The sequence below is a fragment of the Phoxinus phoxinus genome (genome assembly GCF_949152265.1).
Source record: "Phoxinus phoxinus genome assembly, chromosome: 21".
NCBI lineage: Eukaryota > Metazoa > Chordata > Actinopteri > Cypriniformes > Leuciscidae > Phoxinus > Phoxinus phoxinus.
The window spans coordinates 3,024,630-3,049,313 of record NC_136896.1 but is presented as its reverse complement, the minus strand read 5'-3'; the positions used below and the strand labels follow the sequence as shown (position 1 = coordinate 3,049,313).

The window sequence follows — 24,684 nt, the reverse complement described above, 5'->3', positions numbered from 1 at the left end:
TAAATGTTAGGGGTCTGTTCCAGTAACTAACACTAAACATTAAACACAATAACAATTCATCTCACATCATGTGTGTTACAGACATGGATGAGTCCTCAAATCAATCTGCATCGAGATCACGTGACCACAAACCACTGCTTTGAATGTACCGCTATTGCTTTTAGGAGAAGCACATCTTTGGCCCTATCTTATTATCTATACCCAGCGCAATTCACCTTTGGCTAAGCCCCGCCCCCCTTAGTTACTGTTGCTACCTCCGACAACTTCATCTGGGCTCTGGTTTGGTATCAACATGGTTTATGCTGTGACGGCTCTTCCTGCTGGAATTTTATCAAAATTTTATAAAGCAGCAAATAAAGTGTCCGATAGAAGTAGGCAAAAGTGTCTGCAGTGTGCGTTTGAAGGCTTTATTCAAGACATACGGTGAAACGCAAGTAGCAACAAGGCATCCAAATAGAGGCAAAAGCATAACGTTAACGGTCACAGTCAAAAAATGAACCACCGAATATCCTAATCGAGACGGAGGATGTGACTAACAATATCAGGAGAAACACTGTTCATACAAAGCTGGGTAGGTCTCTATACACTTCTATAATCGTTATTATTTACAAAGCAAACGGACTACGCGAGTATAAAGTTGTATTTATTAGCAGCGTGTGCTAGCGTATCAACAATTAGGGTAGAGAACCGAAATCATAACCTAAACAGCATAAAACTGTCTAACTAGTATAACTTAACTTCACACACAGTAAGGTTAAAAGGTAAATGTATCTTAGAGCAAAGGTGAGCTTGTTGATCCTTGAGGGGTTTCGCTGACTGAGGACGTCCATACAGTTTAATCCAAAGACGACACTTGTCAGTATTTAACTTCGGTTTTGGGAAGGGGAAAAAACGGACACCCCCTCCAACCTCTCTGGGAAACGCGTATCTGTTTTACAAATGCCCCAGGCACAACGTTTAACCATATTTTTTATAAAACGACGACGTAATAACCTGCCGAGACCCAAAATATGAGCCTCCTGCGTTGAAGTCAATGGACCGCCGTGAAAAAGTGTCGGAGCCTCTGTGGGAGCTCGTTCTTGGCTGCGCTGTGATTGGTCAATCTACATTCTAGGGCGTGGCTTAGCCAAAGGCGAATTGACTTTGTACATCGACGCATGTATCATTCCTACAGTATTTTGCACCCGACGCGGTTCAGCGAAAAGAGGCGAGATCCGGCGCAAACGTTCACTGGTGCTATTTTGCAGTTTCAGAAAACAATTCCGCCACTGACCAGGAAAAACCCAGTCTAAAGTCAGTGGCGCGTTATCCAGATGCTATTTTTAGGGGCGCATGCTTGGCCATAGAGTGTGCACAACGCACATACACTTTGCTTCTCTCATCTAGGTTACACAGACACAGCAGTTCATATTTTTATAAACCATACATACTGTAATTACAAAAGAAAAATATTAACACACGAGGGAAATCATTGTGGTGTCCATGAAGATGTGAAAAAATAGGCATAAATCTATATTACACATTTACCCAAATTATTCAGGCTAATTGTAGTAATGACGGATCAAACCTGTTTGATCAATAGTGGCGAGACACATCGGTATATAAGGACATCTGACAAAGTGTGTTGTCCGTCAAGAACCAAGAAACTAAATTCTGAAGACTGTGAAATCACGTACCATCATGTAAGTTGTGTCCGCCTGGCAAATCAGCCGTTATAATAGCAATCCGCCGTGGAACAAGCGCGCCGGCTCTTAAAGGGAATGTGAGATGACGCTCTGATTGGTTTATTTCACGTTACGCCCAAACCACACCTATGAGTAATGAAGCGACTTCAGACCAACACATTTTAGATTTGCGTTGGGCGCAAGAGTCGTTTATCCCGCCGGTATAATAGCAACAGTGTCCGAGATCCGCCCACAAAGTTACTTGCGTTTCGCGTTTTATACTTTCCTTTCAGATCGTTAAAATAGCCCTAGTGTTCTTTATACTGCAGTAACTGTGGAAAGAAATCCACCTCCACAATGTGTTTGGTGTTTAGTCTATGAGAGTTTGTATCCAGCCCCTCTGCCAGACTCGCTGTGATATTTCGGGCCTGTCCTGCTGTGTATCCCGCCTAGAGTGAATTAAAGTCTTTCCCCCGACAGTTTCCCCTCTCCACCGACCGTAAATCCCCCAGAGAGAGGCAGACAGTATGGATCGAGTGAGTGTTGAAGTAAAGCGCTCTTCCCAGCGGGCTTCTCCCTCACATCTGCCACCAGAGGTCTGATGCCTCACTGCAGAAATCACATCAAAGAAAGGCTTGATCCTACAGGACAAACAATTACCGTACGCCACTGTGAGCCGAGGTTAAACGCACTGCTGTATTAAAGCCCTCATAGTATAAATCTCATTTATTTTTGGAAACTGAAGTTCAAAACACTCTTTAGACAAGCTTTACAGTGCCCCTATTATGCTATTTTAAAGGTACAATCATCGAAGGTCAAAAATACTTTAATTTTCTCAATATTCATTGCACATCACCTCATTTCTCAAAGAGTCTTCAAAGATTCGGTTTCTATAAACCCCTCTTTTCTGCAAGCTGCTCTGCTCTGATTGGTCAGATGGCCCAGTCTGTTGTGATTGGTCGATCGCTTACAGCACGTGTCGGAAACCAAACGTCCATTCCCATATCTGAAATTCATTCAGGATATGAATAGGAACGATGGGGTCTATTTTACCGTATCAATTCCAGTGCGGGTCCTTATCCTTCGGAAGCGCATGCAAAGTAGATTCGAAGTGCTGAAAACATGTAGACAACATGAACCAAACTCTTCAGCTACAACTACAGTGTTTGAAGGCGGAGCAAAGTAGACGTTGTTTGCAGGCAGCCAATGAAGATCACAGGCTGACATTATGCAAATTTGTAACATTGTTCCATAGGTATGTTCCGGAAGTGAGACTGGATTTGCTGAAGACTCGTTTCTGCAGTTCAGAATCGAGTCTTTCTTTTAGGAGACGATAACATTACTTCTCGTGCACTTTGATCTTTAAAACTTTGCAGAGCTTTTACATTCTTACATACTTGTTACATCATAAGAAACGGTGTCTATGCTAATATTAGTATCTCTGTTTATCCCGAGGTTTATACCGCAGTTCGCCGGATCCAGATCTGATGAAGGACCTGCGCCCGGACATGACGACAACGCAGTCCTGAAGTGTCACTAGTCTCTCCCCTGTGAAGGCCTCCCTCCCTTTACCTCAGTACAGATTAAACATTGTCGGGAAGCGATAGCAATTCTGTATTATAAATTTTAGGCCAGACAAGTAGTTTGTCGAGGGTTGGTTTGTAAAGAAAGACTACACGCTTGCGCACATATATATATTCAAACGCGCATCCCTATAGACTAAACACGCAATACGTTCTCACAGGTTCACGTTTTCAAAGTTTGCGCTGAGAGAACTTAATAGTTTTCTGTTAGAACGGTGTCGTGATAGCGATCAATGAGCATTCAATCAAAACTAACTTTAGCTGACAATAACTTTATTCTAGAGCTGCTGTAAAGCACAGTATTTTCTATTAGCAAAGTAAAGCTGCTTTGAAACAATCTATGTTGTTAAAAGCGCTATATAAATTAAGGTGACATTCACAACCGGCCATATTACACACTGTATGAAAGGGTAATATAAAAAAAAGGGACACTTTGACATCACATTCCCAATCATGAGCTGTTTACTTTCTGCACATTTTTTATCTTATCGAACAATTCATCAATGCATGTTATTTCATGTTAATTTTTTTTTTTTACTTTACTCCGCCTCCAAAACAAATATCCTTTTGGGGTGATGTCACAAATCCCTCTTACTTTCTACATCCTCCGTTCTCCATGTAATGCTATTTTTTCCCAATTCCAGGCAGTTCTAATGGGAAAGAAACCCCAACCTAGCTCCCCTCCCCTGTAAAACATCTTTTTTCATTTGGAAATATGACATATTACGCAAGTAAAACGGACTACGAATGCCACTTCATGTTGATTTTTAACACATGACCGCCTGCATTTACATATCAACGCCTATTTGGTGATGCATGATGAATGCTAGAATAGCCAAATCAAAACAGAGGTAATTTACATATAGACGTCTTAAAGGAACAGATGCAAAAACAGGTGGAAATAACCATGAAAAATGAAGTAATGTTTTTAGTGCAAGAAACCTTGACCAACATTTCAGCACGATATTACGTTAACTGAAACTTACACAAAAACTAAAGATATTAAAACATTTATGTTTGATGAAATAAAATAAATGTTAACTAAAACTAAAAAATTTTTTCATATATTTATATACATTTTGTTTGTTTAAGTAATAAAATTACTAAATTATTATTAAAAACTATATATATTTAAACAAAAACTAATATAAAAATGTATGAAAACAAACATGGAAAATATAGAATAAATAAATAAATAAAAAATGAAATATTATATTGATGATGCTTCAGAGAAAAAATAAGATAGCAACTAAATAAAAATAAAAATAAGAGTGAGTATAGTAGGAATGTACGGCTAAAATGTCAAGTACATGCCCTTTAAAAGCAGGAGTGTGTCTGTGTGAATGTTCATGTTTCTGTCTTTCTCGGCTGTTTTACGAGTTCTCTCGTCACATTCGGTACACTCAGAGGTGTAATATTTCTCGTGAACACACTTCGGATCGTCTGAGGTCAGTTAACAGACCCCTTTAATGGTGTCTTTCTCAGAGAAAGGACACACATCACACTGCCGTCCCGTCCGCGTGATGTTTCTCAGGGGACAGACACTCGACAGAAGCCAACCTGGAAATCATGAGCTACGGTGGCCCAAACAGCCCAAAAACCTTCAACTCACCTCCACAAAGCAACAGCTAACCAGCCACCAATAGTTCAAATACAGAGACACAAAAACAGTATCTTTCCCAAAAGCGTTGTTGATACTATGCTGAATAAGTCTTTAACTGAACCTACTGTAATAATGATGCAATGAAACCTCTCGCATTATGGTGTTGATTTTTTGCACATGCAATCTCACATATACTTCTAATACGGAATCTCTCAGATGTCAAAATGGCCTTCTTGATACAATTTCGGATGTTCTGAAATTATCACATGACAACAATAAGCATTTCAATTGACACAATAAGTAACCCGAATATGACTGCGCTGCTCTACAATGGGTGAAAAAAAAATCAGTCAATCACTCTCGCACTGAGCATGTGCATTAAACTTAAAGCCTGTTGCCTGGTAACTGTCGGCACAAAAGAGAGAGAGAGAGAGAGAGAGAGAGAGAGTAACACTCACACCTAAGAGAGAGTGTGTCTGTGTGTGTGTGTGTGTGTGTGTGTGTGTGTGTGTGTGTGTGTGTGTGTGTGTGTGTGTGTGTGTGTGTGATGGTCGGAGGACTGGTGGGGAAAGAAACGCAAGCTAAAGAATACATTTATCCAGAACCATTACAGCAGGACTGATGTTACTCGAGAGACACTCTCGGCTAGACTCCAGAAATGATTTCATGAAACACTGAGAGACTACTCTCTCACACAAACTGTAGACCAACATTTTAAAACCTTTTGACAATTTCAAAATGTAACTCAACTCAACTTTTATTTTATTTATGGTTTCCATTATATAACTAAAAATTCCATTTGCAGCCAATTCGATTTAAAATTTCCTGATCAAAAAGTAAAATACAGCACAAATACTACTTAAATTTAATATTAATTTATAGTAAATGTACACTATTGTTCAAAAGTTTGGAGTCAGTAAGATTTGCCTTAAAAAAACAAAAAAAACAAAAAAAAAACAGTATACTTTTATTCAGCAAGGACACTTTAAACTGACAAAAACGTGACAGTAAATACATTTATAATGTTACAAAACATTTCTATTTAGAATAAAAGCGGTTATTTTTAACCTTCAGTTCATTAAAGAATCCTGAAAAAAATGCATAATGGTTTCCACAAAAATATGAAGCAGCAAAACTAATTTCAACATTATAATAATTAATATTTCTTGAGCATCAAATCATCAGATTATACTGATCTCTGAAGGATCATGTGACACTGAAGACTGGAGTAATGATGCTGAAAATTCAGCTTTGATCACAGGAATACATTACATCTCAGACGGGGGAAAATTACTTAAATATTGATAATTTTGTGACGTTGTGATGAATGCCATTGTGTCGGGTAATGAGAGTTCATTAACACTCCTGGCTGAGGAATGGCGGGTTTAAAACGTCGACGTCAAGCCTGAGAACGGATGTAATGGATGTTAACAGGTTAATGTACTTTTACATTTTAAAATTGTAACATTTGTAACTATAATGCTAAGGTGTTTCTTACGGTCTCAAGCATTTTGAAATTGTATTGCAACATTTGAATAAAGCCACGTGAAGTCTATAAATAATTGAATTGATTCATCGTAACGAATAGTTTGAACTGAATTAAGAAGATTAAACTTTTAAAGGCTGAATTTCATAAACATTTTTTTTAATCACAAAAAAAATCTGTTGTAATTTTCTAAATTTACACTCTAAATAATGCTGGGTTGTTTTAACCCAAATTTGGGTTGAATTTTCAATATATCATCCAGCACTAGAAGACAGACACAGTGGAAGAGAAAGAGTTGAAGCAGAGGAAAGGAACACACACCGGCGTGAAACGTGCAATCAGGAAAGGGCAGAATGATTAGTTTCAGAGAGCGGCATGCTGGGAAAACAGGAGCGCCTGTTGAGGAGAGAACAATCCTCACGTATTGACTGATCATCTGTATGCGCGCACACACACACACACACACACACACACACACACACACACACACACACACACACACACACACACACACACACACACACACACACACACACACACAGTCTCTCTTCTTCTTCTCTGTCTCTCACAGGGGGAAATTACTTCAATATTGATCATTTTGTGCCGTTGTGATGAATGCTGTGCATGAGAGTCTTGTGTCGGGTAATGGGTCATTTGTTTTGCTGGTGTTTCCACGAAAATATGAAGCGCGACAACTGTTTTCAACATTGATAATAATCAGGAATGTTTCTTAAGCAGCAAATCATCATATTATACTGATTTCTGAAGGATCATGTGACACTGAAGACTGGAGTAATGATGCTGAAAATTCAGCTTTGATCACAGGAATAAAAAAATAAAAAAATCAGATAACACTTATTTTTTTAAATAGTAATAATATTTCACAATATTATTATATTTATTTGAAAAACTACTGTATTATTGTAATATTTCACAATATTACAGTAGCGTATCAAATAAATAAATAAATAAATATAGACCCAAACTTCTGAACGGTAGTGTACAGTTAGCTGGTAATTATCGCAAAAACAAAAGATTCCCAAAAGACGCATAAAATGTAATATATTAAATGTATTAAAACTTCTGCAAATAAAAATATTTCATTACCACATAGAAAACAAGACGAACTCAGCAACAGTACACCAATATTAATATATAGCCTTAATTAGTAATTATATGCTAATCAAAACGACTTTACTCCAGTCAATAGTCACTGTTGTGAGTCAATTTGGTAAAACATTTTTTAAAGGTGACTTAATTACATTGTACTTACTCAAATAAGTACTGATTAATATTAATGAACTTACTATGAGTTGCGGTTATTTGGTTTAGGGTTATTTACTTGTAATTATGCATAATTTACTGTTATTACTATAGTAAGTACATGTAGCATGTGTAACTATACGGCACCTTAAAGAAGTCGTTTTATGCTTTTTCACTTTTTCAACTTTAGTTAGTGTGTAATGTTGCCGTTTGAGCATAAAAAGGATCTGCAAGGTTACAAAGCTCAAAGTCCACTCAAAACCAGATATATTTTATTCAGCAGAATCCCCTCTTCAAGAGCTGCAGCGAGCGGCTCATTCGGACTACAAAGTCATTTTCCTGGGCTTTATGAATCCATAATGTTTCTCATTTAAATAATCCCTGCCCTCTGAATATGCAGAAAGCAGACGAGGCCTGGATGAGCTGCTGCTGTCAGAGAGATGCTGCTTTTCCCACAACTCACATGCTTGACCTTCATTAGAGAGGGTAAAATGTATTTTAAACACTGTTCCTGAACATTATAATCCTGATGTTTATCTGTGTGCCTCATATTTTACGGAGAACAGCTTCCACTATTTGTAGTTGCATCTATTCACAGTTCTAATGATAAGTTTCATGTTGTTGCTACGTTCTCCTGCTAGCCAACATTAGTGTTGATATAGTGTTGTTTACTATAGCTTTATAAGCTCTCACTTTTGCAAGGCGCTCCTTAGGAAAATTAATATATTAATATACTCCCGGCCGCGGGAGAACGGCGAGCGGGACGAGACTGACGGCCGCGGGAGAACGGCGAGCGGGACGAGACTGACGGCCGCGGGAGAACGACGAGCAGGACGAGACTGACGGCCGCGGGAGAACGGCGAGCGGGACGAGACTGACGGCCGCGGGAGAACGACGAGCAGGACGAGACTGACGGCCGCGGGAGAACGGCGAGCAGGACGAGACTGACGGCCGCGGGAGAACGGCGAGCAGGACGAGACTGACGGCCGCGGGAGAACGGCGAGCAGGACGAGACTGACGGCCGCGGGAGAACGGCGAGCAGGACGAGACTGACGGCAGCGGGAGAACGGCGAGCAGGACGAGACTGACGGCCGCGGGAGAACGGCGAGCGGGATGAGACTGACGGCCGCGGGAGAACGGCGAGCGGGATGAGACTGACGGCCGCGGGAGAACGGCGAGCGGGACGAGACTGACGGCCGCGGGAGAACGGCGAGCGGGATGAGACTGACGGCCGCGGGAGAACGGCGAGCGGGACGAGACTGACGGCCGCGGGAGAACGGCGAGCAGGACGAGACTGACGGCAGCGGGAGAACGGCGAGCGGGACGAGACTGACGGCCGCGGGAGAACGGCGAGCGAGACGAGACTGACGGCCGCGGGAGAACGGCGAGCAGGACGAGACTGACGGCCGCGGGAGAACGGCGAGCGGGACGAGACTGACGGCCGCGGTAGAACGGCGAGCGGGACGAGACTGACGGCCGCGGGAGAACGGCGAGCGGGACGAGACTGACGGCCGCGGGAGAACGGCGAGCGGGACGAGACTGACGGCCGCGGGAGAACGGCGAGCGAGACGAGACTGACGGCCGCGGGAGAACGGCGCGAGGCCGGTGGCGGGATTACTGATGAGCGACACCTGTGAGACGCGCCGGTCTCGTATCTCCCACGGAGGAGCGGGAATTTCCTTAGCAATATTAAAACGCACATCAACCGATCACTTGTTTAGCGTTCATGTAAACACTACATTCACTCAGATTCACCAATCGGAGTGAATTCAGTTAGATTGAAACTAAAGGTGAGCATGTAAACAATGAATGGCGACTGCAGAAAGCAAAAGCCGAATCCCGGACATTTTGGACGATCTCGACGGCCGGACATGTCCGGGAAAAAGAGGATGGTAACCGCTACTACTCAGCTTTCTCCGCAGAATAAGAGCCTGTTAGCTTAGCTTCCAAATAAAAGATGGCTGACACTATTTGTACATTCTGTGAGTGAGATCTATGGGCGGGCTGAAGACACGCTAAGCGCTGCCAATAGAGTGGCGCAGGTATGACATCACTTTGTAGGTCAAATCACGGAAGAGAGTTAGCATTTTAGCACTTCCCGTTCCATAGTCCCGAAGTAAATGTTTTTTTTATTTTTTTTTATGGGATTTTGGTTAAATAAGGTCTGTGGTGAACACACGCTCAGAACACTTTAATGTTTTATTCTACAACATTAAATACATCAGTTTTATCCCTCTCATAATTTTGTTTTGAAGCGGCCTTGAAAAAGGCGGTTGCTAACAAAAATGGCTAAATAAGAGTCTGTCGAGGAGATTAAACATCATTACGCTGAACAGGTAAACTCAGTCTGCTTTCATAGACTCGTTATGTATGTCTATAATTGTGCTCTTGTAAACTATTCTAACTCAAACGTTCTGGGAAAATGTTTTTAGATCAAAACTAAAAGAGTTGTCGGAAGCTTAGTGATGGTGATGTTGAAGTCGAGCATTAGCCTACCGTTAGCTTTTTACTTCTGGTGACTGCATTTAGGGTTCAAACTTCATAAAAAGTTGTGTTCATCTGTGATAATTATCTTGATGGAAAAAACGTGCAAGTATCATAAACTTTTGTTGATCACAGAGCTTAGTTTTAGCGATAATCCAAAAGCCTATGGGGAAATCCTATTGGGTTTCTGTCGAGGGAACCAGCGTGATGCTAACGGCGGGTTGGCCTACAAAGTGACGTCATACCTGCACCCCTCTATTACAACACACTGGGCCAGCAGACCAATCACAGCGCATTTCGTATTTCGGAGGGAGGGGCTTCATTGAAAACAACGTGTTCGGGACAGTGCAGAGAGAGGAGCAGTAATAATGTAAAATATGTGAAAAAGTATGCGTTTTTTGAACAGTCAAGCATGAAAACATATTCTAGTACACCACAAAAACCATTATAAATCGCACTGATGTGAAAAGACACTCATTATACACACCAAACACACCATTGACCAATCAGAATGAATCTATTATGACGGTTACATATAAATACAAGCTTTTGCTAGACAACAAAGACATCAAATCCAAAATAAAAGAGATTTGTTCATCATTCTCAACCCATCCTAGACTATCAAGTCATTCTCAGAAATTCAACAAAAACTAATCTATGGCAGCCAGCTAGACACAGCAACAGTGGATGTATACAAATAATGTTGAATGCACCACAGAGAACTAATGTTTCAGCTTGCAAGCGTACAAGATCCCAGAATGAAAGTTTGAGGCGCTGGATGCGGATGAAGTGGCGTTTCTCTGCTGCGCACTCGTTCACGAGCTCAGGGAGGGACGGGGAGGCTATTTTGGGAGCTGCAGTAGGTGTCTGTGGGTTCACCTTTGCTCAGGATGCGAACGGGACCCTTTCAAGAGCGTTCTGGCGTGTGTGTGTGTGGGCGCGTGGATGAGAACAAGGTTAGGGCTCTGTGTGTGTGTGTGTATGTGTGTGTGAGAGAGAGGGGGTGAATTCATATCGACAGAACAGAGCTGAGCGGTAACTATGCAGCGGTATCCATGGAGCCGTAACCATAGCAACGGCGCTCGGAAAGCCAGGGTCTTTAATTGGTGTGTGTGTGAATATATATAGAGAGAGAATAGCCTGCTCTCTGACACAATATTGTTTCTAGCAAACAACTCACATAAATGTGGCCTGAATTAAACCTGCTTTTGTTTCACTGTTTGGAAGCATTTCCCCCCCCGAGACGTCTCTCAGCCGTGTGAACATTTACAATTGCAATCACATCAAAATTATTACAGTTATAAAGCATCGCTATTAAACAATGAATTTACTTTCCAAGCCATCAAACATGCACTCGGGCCTGCTCGACCATAAAATGGACACATATATCAATCTGATAGAATTGCGCTCAACATCTAGACACTACAAAAAGCATAGACCTAAATTTAAGATGTAGGATTATGTATTTGAAATGCATATACAATTTCCATTCATATGCATTACACAGATTTAACATAAACTTAATGTGATGCATATTTGTCAGTCATGCATAAATGAAACGGGTATGAATTCTGTAATATTACGGTACTAATAAACCAAATGTTTTAATTTGTCATCAATAAATCCAATTGGTTTCAATTTTAACAAGCCGAATATTGCTTGAATATCCACATCTAGCCATATTTTAGTCATGTTCAGATTTATGCTGATTCTAAGCAGTTTGAATAAATGCATTTTTGAAAATCTGAATATTAAAATAAAACAAAAATTTTGTTTGAGTGTAAATAAATATGCATCACATTAAGTGTATTAGTTTTTTGCATGTTAAAACTGTGTGGAAATATTAAATGCAATTCTAATTAATTGAGGCCAAAATATTAGCAAGAGCAAGAGAAAGAGCAAACAAACGAGAACACTTCGGCAGATGCTTGGTAATGCAACTTTTGCATGAGCAAATACTGTAACTGTATATAGTTGCAGATTTTACAATAGTGACAGTAACTGTGCTATTTTGGAGGAAACTATGGTTACCATGGTGATGTGTTCAGTAAGGGCAATCAGAATTAGTTGACTCGTGTTTCTATGTGGGTAGTTTGGTAGTAGCACATCGCATCTACTGTAAAACCTTCCAGTTATTATCATGAAAGCAGGAAGAAAACACACTTACATTGTCCACTGCAGCTTTTCATTTTTAATAGAGTTGTACAGGGCCTGCGGAGAGAGAGAGAGAGAGAGAGAGAGAGAGAGAGAGAGAGAGAGAGAGAGAGAGAGAGAGAGAGAGAGAGAGAGAGAGATAGAGAGAGAGAGAGAGAGAGAGAGAGTCAGTAACACTCACACCTAAGCTGTGAATGACTGAGTTTGGTTTCAGAGACTGCGTATGAGTTGCATCATATATTCGGCTGTAACTGGCATCATAATCAGGCCGTGAGAGATGACAAATCCCCAAAATAAACACATTTGCAAAGTCATTCTGGCCACAGGCTACCTAATAACCAGTAAAGCATTAATTTAACTCTGCAACCTAAAATCTGAACTTTTTATTTTATTTTATATCGGCAAAAATAGTCAAATCAGATCCAAAGCATGCACATCCACAGCAAAGCAATATGTTGCTCAAATTGGGTGCTCAAAGAAATTAATAATAAAAAAATTATATCGGCAAAATATAATAAAATAAACCAGAAATAATATATTAATAAATATAAATAAACTAAATGCTGGGTTGTTTCAACCCAATTTTGGTTAAAATATGGACAAACCCAAACATTGGGTTAAAAATGTAATGTAAAAATGTAACCCAATGGCTGGGTTTGTCCATATTTTACCCAAAATTGGGTTGAAACAACCCAGCATTTTTTAGAGTGTATATATAAAAAAGAATGGAAAAAATACATAGAAAAAATAGAAAAATAAAACTAAATCTTCTCTTTCAATAAGAGATTATTAAAACAGGATCACAGAAGGCTATTTCCTACTGATCAGTGACACGTATAAATGACGAGTGTGTGGACGTCAGTCGTAAAACACCTGCGTCACAGAGGAATCCTGCCGTAGCAAATGAACCATCTAAACAGAGTCAAAGACTGTCCCTGTATTTGATAAAACATCCATATGAGAACGTTCTCAATGATAATGATTCATTAATTAAATGCGATTTTGTTTTATTAAATTCTAAAAAGTCCAAAGTTATGGCTTGGGTTTGGGATAATAATGAGATTTATATAAAAAAGCAATAATATATGGAATATGTACTTATTTCGATGGTAAGATGAACATGCATGTGTGAGGCTCTCTAATAAGCATATTATTCACTCTATATGTCCTTTCATCTTGACACAAGAAACCTCAGTCAGCATCAACAGCTCATAATCTCTCAGTCCCTCAGGACAACACACACACACACAGCCAGTGTTCACTTCAGACTTCAGCTGCACTCTTCAAAACAAAGCTTCTCAATGTGTGTTTTAGCATCAATGCCATTGAAGAACCATTTTTGGTTGCTCAAAGATCCTCTCAGTCGACAGTTTTAATAATCGAAAGAATCTTTTTTCACTTTAAATAACCTTTTGTAGAATGGAACCATCAATGTCATTAAAGAACCTTCATTATTAAGAGTGTAGAGTACTAAACATGTGCTGACTTCATTCCTTCCACACACACACACACACACACACACACACACACACACACACACACACACACACACACACACACACACACACACACACACACACACACACACACACACACACACACACACACACACACACACACACACACACACACACACACACACACACACACACACACACACACACACACACACACACACACACATTTAATGTAAATGAACCTTCAGTCAATCTATTCTCCTAAAAGTACACTACTCTTCCATTTTAATATATTAAAAGTGATAGTTCACCTTAAAAATTACTCACTGTCAAGTACTTCCAAACCTGTATGAGTTTCTTTCTTCTGCAGAACACAAAAGAAGATATTTTGAAGAATGTTGGTAACACTGTTTTCAGGTATAATATTTTTGTATTAAAATTTATTTTTATGTATATTTAGACATCAATCAAAGACTAATTTCTGTCACAGTATATATATATATTTTTTTTTAAATGTTGTTGAATCTTCTGGCTCAACTACCTGGTGTGTGTGTGTGTGTGTGTGTGTGTGTGTGGTTAATGGCTACCATCAACTGTCTTCTAAATATCTTCTTTTGTGTTCAGCCGGAGACAGAAGCTCATACAGGTTTGGAACAACTTGAGAGTGAGTAAATGATGACAGAACTATCCCTTTAAAACAAACTCATAATTGTGTCAGAACAATAGTGGAGAATAATGTTTGCATGGCACAACCATGTGATATTTTGGCCTCTGAGGCAGCAAACATGACATGATCAGATGAGTGGTAAAGTGATGCGAGACAGGGTTACCCTCTTCCTCTTGCGGGCCTGCGGATGGTTCTTTCCATCTTGAGCTTTTCCCAGGAGGTCCGGGAACACCAGAGGTTTGAGTGATCGGGATCGGGGCGTTCGTGGGTAACGGAACGGGTCCATCATGCGGAAATCTCGCCCGTATCGGACCGAGCAGAGAGAACGTGAGCGTAAGCGCCCGGCCGAGTGCAGACTGTTCACTCCAATCATGCTCGAGAACGCAGTGCACTATGGGAAACGGTTAACTCCAGGTGGGGTTTAGATCTCGAAGTGAGTTTCCAGAAAAAAGGTTTACAAAGATATCTTCAAGCACATGAGAAAACCCAGCATGTCTTCTTCAACAAGGCGATGAGGTAACTCCAAAAGACCAAAAAAATGTAAAAAAAGATCCAGATTACACCAAGTGCTTAGATCGATGGATGAGAAAAATGCGTGTAAATGAAGTGTAATAAACAAGGCAACAGGGAGTCTGTGACCATCTGTAGGATTCACAAGCGAATCTCAACACACTACACGTTACGTTTGAAAGACGCCGCTTGGGGAAACAGAAAAAAACACTGAAACTAGAGTGTGTTAGAGCAAAACACAAATGACAGTGATCCTGAAATGTACAATATTTCCCTCGCGGACTCTGAACACATGTAGCGGTCACTCACAAACACCATTGGGCCAACTTCTACAAGCTACACACATTGCCCATGCACACACACACACACACACACACACACACACACTGAGCGATGCCACAGATGGCAAGCAGAGCTATCAGAAGTGTGAAAGAACAGCCAGGATCCGACAGATGGAAAGAGGCGAACGGAAACCGGGATAAAACATGAAACGCCCTCACAAAAACGAGGCGGTCAGCTCGTCAGAACACACACAGCAATCCCCACACCTGTCCCCGCTCCAGATGATGTCCCGAATTCAGCACTAACAATCCCACATGAAGACCGGGACAATCTGTGAGCCTGTTGATTCAGAAGAGATGTTCAGGTTTTCTCTTCCGTCTGGTTTCAAAAGATGTGCATCCCTCCTCTTTGCATTCGTTCATCCATCAGTCCATCTGGGATCCATCTGTCCTGGTAGAGCTGATGGATTTTTTGGTCCGTGTGTGTGTGTGTGTGTGTGTGTGTGTGGATGCGGTCTCCCTCTGGCCGTCAGAGTCACAGGTACGTGTCCACGTATGATCTGGAAATGTCCACTGCCTCACGCTGTCCTGTATTCTGTCTGTCTCAGGTTTATCTTTCAGGCTCGCAGATGGAAAGTCTCTAAATCTCAGAGACTCGAAGGAGGCTGAAGCTCTCTCGCTCGCTCATTCTCTCTCTCTCTCTCTCTCTCCCCCCTCCTCAGGTTTCAGGCAGCCAATCACAGCGATCCAACACAAACACCCGCACGCACACACACACACACACACACACACACACGCACGGCTTGTTTTACTTTGAATGCTGATTAACATTCAGCACTTGTCCTCAGAGGTGGTATGGAGAGGGAGAGAACATGGAATTATGGAATTATGGGAGAGAGATGAACACAAAGAACGTCATAAAACTACAAGTGTGACTAGAAAATATTCTATAAAACTGTAGTCTATAAAAAAAAGCATTGAGACGAGACGAGATATAAAGGGGTGAAGCTAATTAAAACACATCCAGATCACATTTCACACCAAAATAAAAATAAATATATATATTTTTTTGCATTACAGTAGAGATATTTTTTTTCTTTTGGATTGAAATACAGTATGACCTTCTTGACCAGTTTTATCAGATTGAATACTGAGTGTGTGTGTGTGTGTGTGTGTGTGTGTGTGTGTGTGTGTGTGTGTGTGTGTGTGTGTGTGTGTGTGTGTGTGTAGATAAACAACTGCAAAGAGAAGCATGTATTTCTTTTAAAATATATATATAAATATATATAAATTATACATTTAAATGTATTTTTTTGCCCTTATAAAAGCTACAGTACAACATATGCATTTGAAATATGGTTCATTTATTATTCAACTTTTCTGTAATAGATATTCAAAACATGATCTCGGGCAGAATTCATCTGCATTTTTATAGTTTTAACATCCTAACATATTATTAAAATTACATTTTTTATATCCAAGACTAAAATTGTATTATCTGTTGGTGTAAAAAGTTGAACAAAAAGTAGTTTATATACATTTTGAAATCAAGTTTTTGATTAACTGACCGCAGCACAGGAGCAAAATGAACAAACCCTGACGATCAGGTTCTCCGGGATGATTTGAGATGTTTCAAAGAACATCAGTGGAAACAATTAAAGCAACTTAAATGAACATTTCCTTGCACAATCTTTACTCAAAATTCACTGTAACAAATAAGCAACAAAAAGTGCATGGCTATTTTTGATAACCTCTGAGCAATAATTGTGGTGGACGATATGACGCTGTGGATCAGAGCAGGACACAAAGCGATTACCCGCTCAGTCTCGGCACAGTGAGTTGGCTCAACAGGAGAAAGCTAATTGTTTCCACTCTCCGTCTGTCGTTATCTCACTACACAGACAGACTTGCACTAAAATGGGTCGCCGTCAACCCGTGACCACCCTATCAGTGCCAGGGCCTCGGTTCCCGCCCCTCCGTCGCCATGACGACGACGCACTTCAAGCACTCTTCATCACCAGCGCGTGCAAAAAGCCCACAAGCGGCCCACGTGTGAGAGACGCAGTTACAAATCCATCGTCTTTCACCGCCGCACTAAATAAATGCCTCCTCCGGGCCACACAGGCACCAAATCTTTGCATTTGACCTCATTTTCCACAACAGATGTGACTGAATATAAACTCACATAGCATAAAACAACTTTAAATTAACAAATACATGTGCAAAAATACTCTTGGATGGTGTCCACTGTGGTGTAAATATATACAAAAAAAAACAAACAAAACACACAGCCACATTGTAAACATAATAGGAACTTATACAAAATTATTTAGAAAACTATATATCATTATAAATAAATAAATACACCTACACTCCTAAATATACAACACACACACACACACACTAATATAATATTACCATAGATATTTATTTTATTTACATTTATTTAAATATATTTAAGAATGTATTACACATAAAATAATATAAACATCAAACAATATAAAACCATATATAATAATGTAAATAAAATTAGTAAGTAAATATAAAAAGTATATAATAGCTTCGTAAATAAATAAATCTACACTAAATATAACAGGACCACAAAATAATTTAAATGATATATATGTATATATGTATATATACACACACACACACACACACACACACACACACACACACACACACACACACACACACACATATATTCATAATATAACATTACCATAAATAATATTTAAAATATTTATTTTTATATTATTAACTAATGTATTAATTATATTTAATAATTTGTTATGCATAAAATAATCTCACACACACACACACACACACACACACACACACACACACACACACACACACACACACACACACACACACACACAATAATAAGTATAAGCATATAATTATATAGTTAATATACAAGTTATTATATTTTATAATAAAGACAGAAAGAAAGCCACAAGAACCCATGGTTAAAGGATTAGGCCATTTACAGTTTCGATGCCATATTAATATAATCTTTCCGATGTGTGATCGGTGTGTGTGTGTGTGTGTGTGTGTGTGTGTCTGTCGTCTTTGAAAGTTACTCATCCAATCAGATTTCAGAGCCAAAACAATCAATTTTATAATAAACGATAACCGTTCATGCAATAATTAGCACCCCACAATAACAGCTTTGCTTTATATGACAATGTGTGAGTGAGATGTGCTTATATAAGCTGCCCTGCTCAGCTGTTGAGTTTAAATGAGAGAAAGAGAACGAGTAGGAGGAAAGAATGTGAGAACTGATGTTGCGAGGGACAGAGAACAGGATCGCCGGAGGGAAAGATAGAGAGAGAGAGAGAGAGAGAGAGAGAGAAAGTGAGGTCGTCATAAGAGCTATAGAGACTGTTGTAAAGCACTTGGCATGAACAGCAAGAGACTGATATCCATCTCCTCTCGTCTTTTCATTCGTCCATTGCTCTTCAAACTGCTTCTATCCCAGCGAGGAGTCGGTGTTTTCATCAAGAAGAGGAAGACTAAAACACAAGCAGCTCCTCAGATAAACCTCACAGCCGTGGCTTTAGAAGAGCATGGAGATTTCCGAGCACTCATGCCATGAAAAACAGGATTGTCCCGGCTTTTCTACAGTCACAATGTGACGCCGCCTCACAAACGAGGCGTTATTGAAGGACGGGTCAGTGCAAACCAGACTGGAACCAACATTATTGTTCAGAATAGCATACTGTCATAATTCTCTTTCTATTTCTGAGTATTGCACAACGTGCGTATAGTATAAAACTGTTCCGCATGAAATTTGCAAAATGCACAACGACCTTTTACTGTGAGAAAAATACTCCCGAATGTGATGAGTAGTAGTAACATCTCATTCTTGATTCATTATTTTATCTGACTGACAAATGTTTAATCCATGGTAAATTAAACGATGGCAAATAAAAACATACAACTTCATGAGGTCACATGACATTGGAATCATTACTGCTATCTTTCACATGATAGTGTTCGGTATGCAGTAAAAAGTATGATAGTATTTGAAGACCACAGGCTGACATTATGCAAATTTGTAACATTGTTACATAGGTATGTTACGGAAGTGAGGCTGGGGCTGTTTACATGGAAACGATCTGAAGAGAAAACCCAAAAGTGGCGTTGCATTATCACTTCTTATTCTGAGTTTAGACCATAGACAGTATATAAGATGGACACAGCGACCCCATAGATTTCAACAGAGAAAAGTGAAGCCCATTTGAAGCACTTACTTCCTGATTGCAAGGCGAACTGCGCAGACTCAAACTGAGCTTGGTGACGTGAGCAACGTGTCTGACAGCTGTAGGTCTTCTAGTAGCTGTGCCGAGAGAAATCTGAATCATTCCTTCCGAATCTCGCAGAGACGGAGAGCGTGAGCATTAGCTGTCCATGAGCAGCAGCAGGAGCAACTTTATCACTCTCTATGGGCTTCTCCCTTCACTTTATCTGACTTTATGCCTCCACGTCCCCGCGATTCCCTGCGAGCTTCTCCGCCGGTCTATACGGTAATTTCTCGACTGTGCGACAGAGAGTCGTGTAATTATGACACAATCGTTAGCCTATTTTTACAAAAACGGCTTCTACGGGGCCATAACGTAAGATACAAGGTAATGGAGCCTTTTATACATTGTCGAGTTTCTTTAGAAATAAATAAAGGACAAATGGAGTCTTTAAACGCCTCAGATGTAAAGTTATTCGCTGTCAAAGTGACGCAAAAATGAATGGAAGTCAATTGAATGCTAACAGCAGGTGAAGTTCTGCTACAATGGCGGCTCCCGGGGAGGCTTCAGTTTCCGGCGGATGGATTACCCCCTTGGCTTAGACTAGGGGGAGGGGGGGGGGGGGGCGGCGGGGGGGGGGGATCTGCGTGCATATGGTGACGCAAAAGTGTGTGAAATTCGATGTAGTATGCACTCCAGGCGGCTAGATGGTAATGTGAAGCACTGCCACACAACACCAAGTCCGTGCGCCTGCGTACAACCTTCCTTCTACTTCTCTCCCTAGTAGACTTTTGCGTTTTTACCCTTTAGACGGGAACGCGGCGGTGGAGCGTTTTTAAGATTTCCACTCTGGAGGGTGGTTTCACTTTTTTGGCGTTTTTAAGCCCCAAAAACGCTGTCTCTGTGTAAACGAAAGGAACATCTGATAAAATATTTTTTACGTTTTCACCCGCGAGGGCCTGGAATCACTGAAGACTCATTTCAGCAGTTCAGAATTTCTTTTAGGAGACAATAACTTTTTTTGTCATGCACTTTGCAGAGCTTTTAAATTCACAAACAGCTATATTACACACTATATGAAAAAAGCATAATAGGGGCATTTTAAATTACTGTAGTTCTTAATTGCCTTTTCTTTTCTTAAAAGCTAGTTACATGAGAAGTATAGTTGAATCTCACTGAATCAAAATTAGATTTTTTCATCTTGGCCTCTTCAAATGAAGTGACCATCATGAGAGTCCGGCTGCAGCTTCTCCCTGCCAGATAACACACAGCCCCAAACTAATCTAACCCTCGTTTAGCTCATTAGAATTAACTCCAGAACGCATCTGATTAGCTTCAGAATGTGCCTGCAGGGTTAATGAATGGAAGCAAATCATCCCCAGTTTCCTACCAATCACATTACAGCACTAATCTAATAATATAAACCAATAAATGACCTACTAAAGAGTCATCGCTTCCCACCGGGAGGGACACAAATCTCTCCTGCTTCAAATAACAAATAGCTGAACGCTATAGCACTGCTGTCACATGCTTACACAGGTGTTTACACAATCAACCTGTGCCAACACACACACAATCATGCATGCACACGCACGCACGCACACCTATTAAACTTGCACATCCTCCAACAACTTCACTGTGGACAATTAAACCATCAATAACACAATAATGCAAACAGTGCGGTTTCAAAATGCAGCTTTAGAAATAGATATTTCTGCATTACCTTGAGGAGGTCTTTAGGAAAATCATTGCCACTGTTTAGTCCTTCCAGATTCCCGATGAACTGAGAGCCGGACATTCGCTTGCCGACGTTCTGCCAACAGAAAAGATCAACACAGACCTGATAAATGAGCACAACTGCATTATGAAGAAGCATTATAACTGACTGGAATACATTTTACACATTTGATCATTATTTACATGATAATTAAGCACTTTAAAATGCAATTTAGCACACTTCGTTAAAAAAACAAAAAAGTTATTACAATTTTAATGCACAGTTGTATATAGTTGTTATAATACATATATACTGTATGTATTGTATGTATGTTTTATATATATATATATAGTAGTATATAGCACATAATTTATCAATTTCTTATTATATATTTATTTTTTGCAGATTTTTCTTTTTAAATCTGGGCAGGATGATTTCCAGTACTGTTTAAGAGTAATAAGAATGACATTTTTCACATTTTGGCAATAATAAATTAGGGGGGAAATGTCATAATACAGAAAAACTAATACAGTGAAAAATAAACTGAAAATCCACCAAAGTATGCATGAATGTCCCAATAAAGTGTAGGATGCATAGATGTGTATGTAGGCATATTTTTACGTGTGTGTGTGTGTGTGTGTGTGTGTGTGTGTGTGTGTATATATATATATACACACATATAGTTCTTTCCTTTGATTTTGGTATAAAATATGTCTAGGACATTTCTATTGTGCATTTATAGGTAAAATAGTTTGCACATTTGCAATTTATTTTCAGATGAGATGTCAGAGTCGGGCATTTTAACAGGCCACTTTGAGCATTTTACCCCTCTTAAAGTCAGCATGGGATGTCCTACATTCAAGCTGCGAGTGTGTGATTGAGGCTCGTAATGTGTGACCGTCTGGAGCTGTAGAAAGGGTCTGGAATACATAATCTGATATTGTGGACAGTAGAGCAGAGTTTCATCACAGGAAAGCTGAAATCGCTCAGTTCTCATCAGGACCGTAAACCTGTTACCATGGCGACAGTGAGTCTGGCCTATAACAGGCGTTGTGTGTTCACTGACAGCCCTAAACCCTTCAACAAAGGCACAGGAGCAATGCTAAATATCCTTCGAGCGGTAACTGATGCCGACAGACAGCAGTGATTGACAGATCACAGTTCCCTCATCATCTCTCTGCCTTTTCCAGCGCAGCCTTCCAGGGTTTTTTATATTATGTGCTTTTTCACAAACTGAGGTATGGGGTCAAAATTATAGTTTGTAATAAAAATATATAAAGAGCTATTTAATCATGACAAAATTGATTTTTAGATTAGCGGTTAAAGAAGACATATCATGAAAATCAGACTTTTTCAATGTTTAAGAGTTATAATCGGGTCCCCGGTGCATCTACCAACCCAGAAAACATGAACAGTTAACACAGTAACTTTGTTTTGGTGAGCCTTTCTCTGCAAGCATGTCAAAAAATAAGCCGATCAGATTTCGCTCCCCTTCTGATGTAGGAAGAGGATCTTATTATAATATTACCGGCCCTTAATCTGCGAGTTTACACACACAGCGCCACCATTTGGTTTATAATAGTGTAACCAGTTCTAACGCAATGGCAAAAGTTCGAGCAAAGCATGCAAACCGTTCTGTCGTTGCTGCACAGACGAGCACTGAACACTATTAGACCAAAACATGTCACATCTGTCTTATAAAGACCTCGGGGAACTGTGTCAACTTGTGTAAACGTTAAACATGTCGATGAGATGATGAATCAAATCCTCAACAACTACATAAATGTATCCACTACCCATTCAGAAACGTCCAGGTGCGTCTAAAAGTTGCATCAACTTCTGAGTCTCTGTAAAGCTGCACTCCGCTACTGGTTATTTCTGAGATTTTGGATGAGTGAGATTATTCGTGTGTTTTGTTATTGTATCCGAAGCTCGTGTAAAGGCTCCGCCCTCTTCTGAACGGAGGCGTTTAAAGGAACACACACAAAAACGGCGGGTTTTTGCTCACACCCAAAAAGGGGAAAATTTGACAATCTATAATAAATTATCTTTTTATGATTTTGAATGATTTCAATGATTTTGAGCTGAAATTTCACAGACACATTCTGGGGACACCATAGATTTATGATCTATGATCCCCATCTTGTGAAAAGGGGCATAATACGTCACCTTTAACCAGTGTTGGGAAAGTTCACTTTCTACATGAACTAGTTAAAGTTCAGTTCACAAATTTTAAAATGAATAGTTCAGTTCATAGTTCACAGTTTCAAAAATGAACTAGTTCATAGTTCTTTTTTTTAATGTTGCTGCGAGCTATTATTTTTCAAAATGAGCCCATATAGAACCACAGCAATTATTTGATCAGTTTTAACACTGAAGCTGTGCGTCAGATGTTCCCCGTCATCACGACCTCGTCAGAAAACTCGTTTAAATGATCACGCGACGCCTACATGCTGCTTTTTGTTTTGATTTTAGTGATGAGTCGTTCATGAATCCATTCATTGCGTCTGTCACGTGACAAATGAACGAAAGACTCGGAAGGTAAAGTAATTATGTTACCTGTAAACGATTTTTGACTGCATTATAATGACTTAATTCAGAATATGATCAAGATTGCGTGAGTGGATGTGTTTGGGGAATTTGCTAGTTAATAGTATAACATTTAAAGCCCCTTAAATGAACGAAATGACTCGGAAAAAAAGAGTTGTTAATTTTGATGAACGAGATCGAACAGGAGAGTCAGTCGACACTGGTGGCTGGTGTTGCCAGATTGGGATTTTTTCCGCTACATATTAAGGCCGTTTACGGGGTGTTTTAGCCGGTTTTTGTCTGGAAGGCTCTATAGAAATCTGGCACCCTATTGAACGAAGTTAAACTGAGAGAGCGTACCGTTCACCGACACCAGAATGAACGAGTTCACAGTAACGTTCATCAGGCAGTAATACAGTACGTTCAGTTCACGTTCGCCCAAAATATGAACGAGTTCATGAACTATCGTTCAATGAACGCGTTCAGGCACAACACTGCCTTTAACTCTACAATATAAATTACACACATTAAACATACATTTTGAAAATGTTTAAAACCTTAAGTGCACTATAAGGACTACAAATAAGGATGTCATTTTTTTTTGTGCTTTAAGAATCAGACAATCATATTAGTCCTTATAAAGCAACTTGGTAGGAACTCATTTTATTTCCTTAAGGCCCCGAAATCACAGAACAAACTGTTGTGACGCAAGTTCAAACAAAATTAGGCCAAAGCAAGTTTTGGGAGTTCTTTCTGGAAGCAGTTCAGTTCAGTTTTAAACAGTTCACTCTGGCTGGTAAACATCTACGAACTTCCATTGGCCCGTGGTGATGATGTAATAGGTGGGTGTGGCTCTGAGGCTCCGCCTTCTTTGACACAGAAATCTTCTCCAGTTCATTTCCTCTGTTCAGTCCCTCGAGGTCGGACATTTTAGTCGCGTGCTTATTTTGTTATTGAGTGCATATTTACACATTCATCTAAACACCGCTCATATGGCCAGCGTATGGATGTATGTAAACGTTTTTTTGCTGCTCATGTA

The 24,684-nt window shown here is 39.9% G+C and overlaps 1 protein-coding gene across 2 annotated transcripts in view; it reads right to left on the bottom strand.

The window, feature by feature from the left end:
* LOC306990037 (uncharacterized protein) overlaps positions 1 to 24,684 on the bottom strand; it is a 56,584-nt gene that overhangs the window by 10,095 nt on the left and 21,805 nt on the right. For both annotated transcript variants that reach the window (XM_079596253.1, XM_079596254.1), the window contains 2 exons: positions 21,123 to 21,212; positions 12,251 to 12,294 (listed from right to left, as the gene is read on the bottom strand). In XM_079596253.1, the coding sequence (XP_079452379.1) occupies positions 12,251 to 12,294; positions 21,123 to 21,212 (134 nt within the window). The remainder of the gene's footprint in view (positions 1 to 12,250; positions 12,295 to 21,122; positions 21,213 to 24,684) is intronic.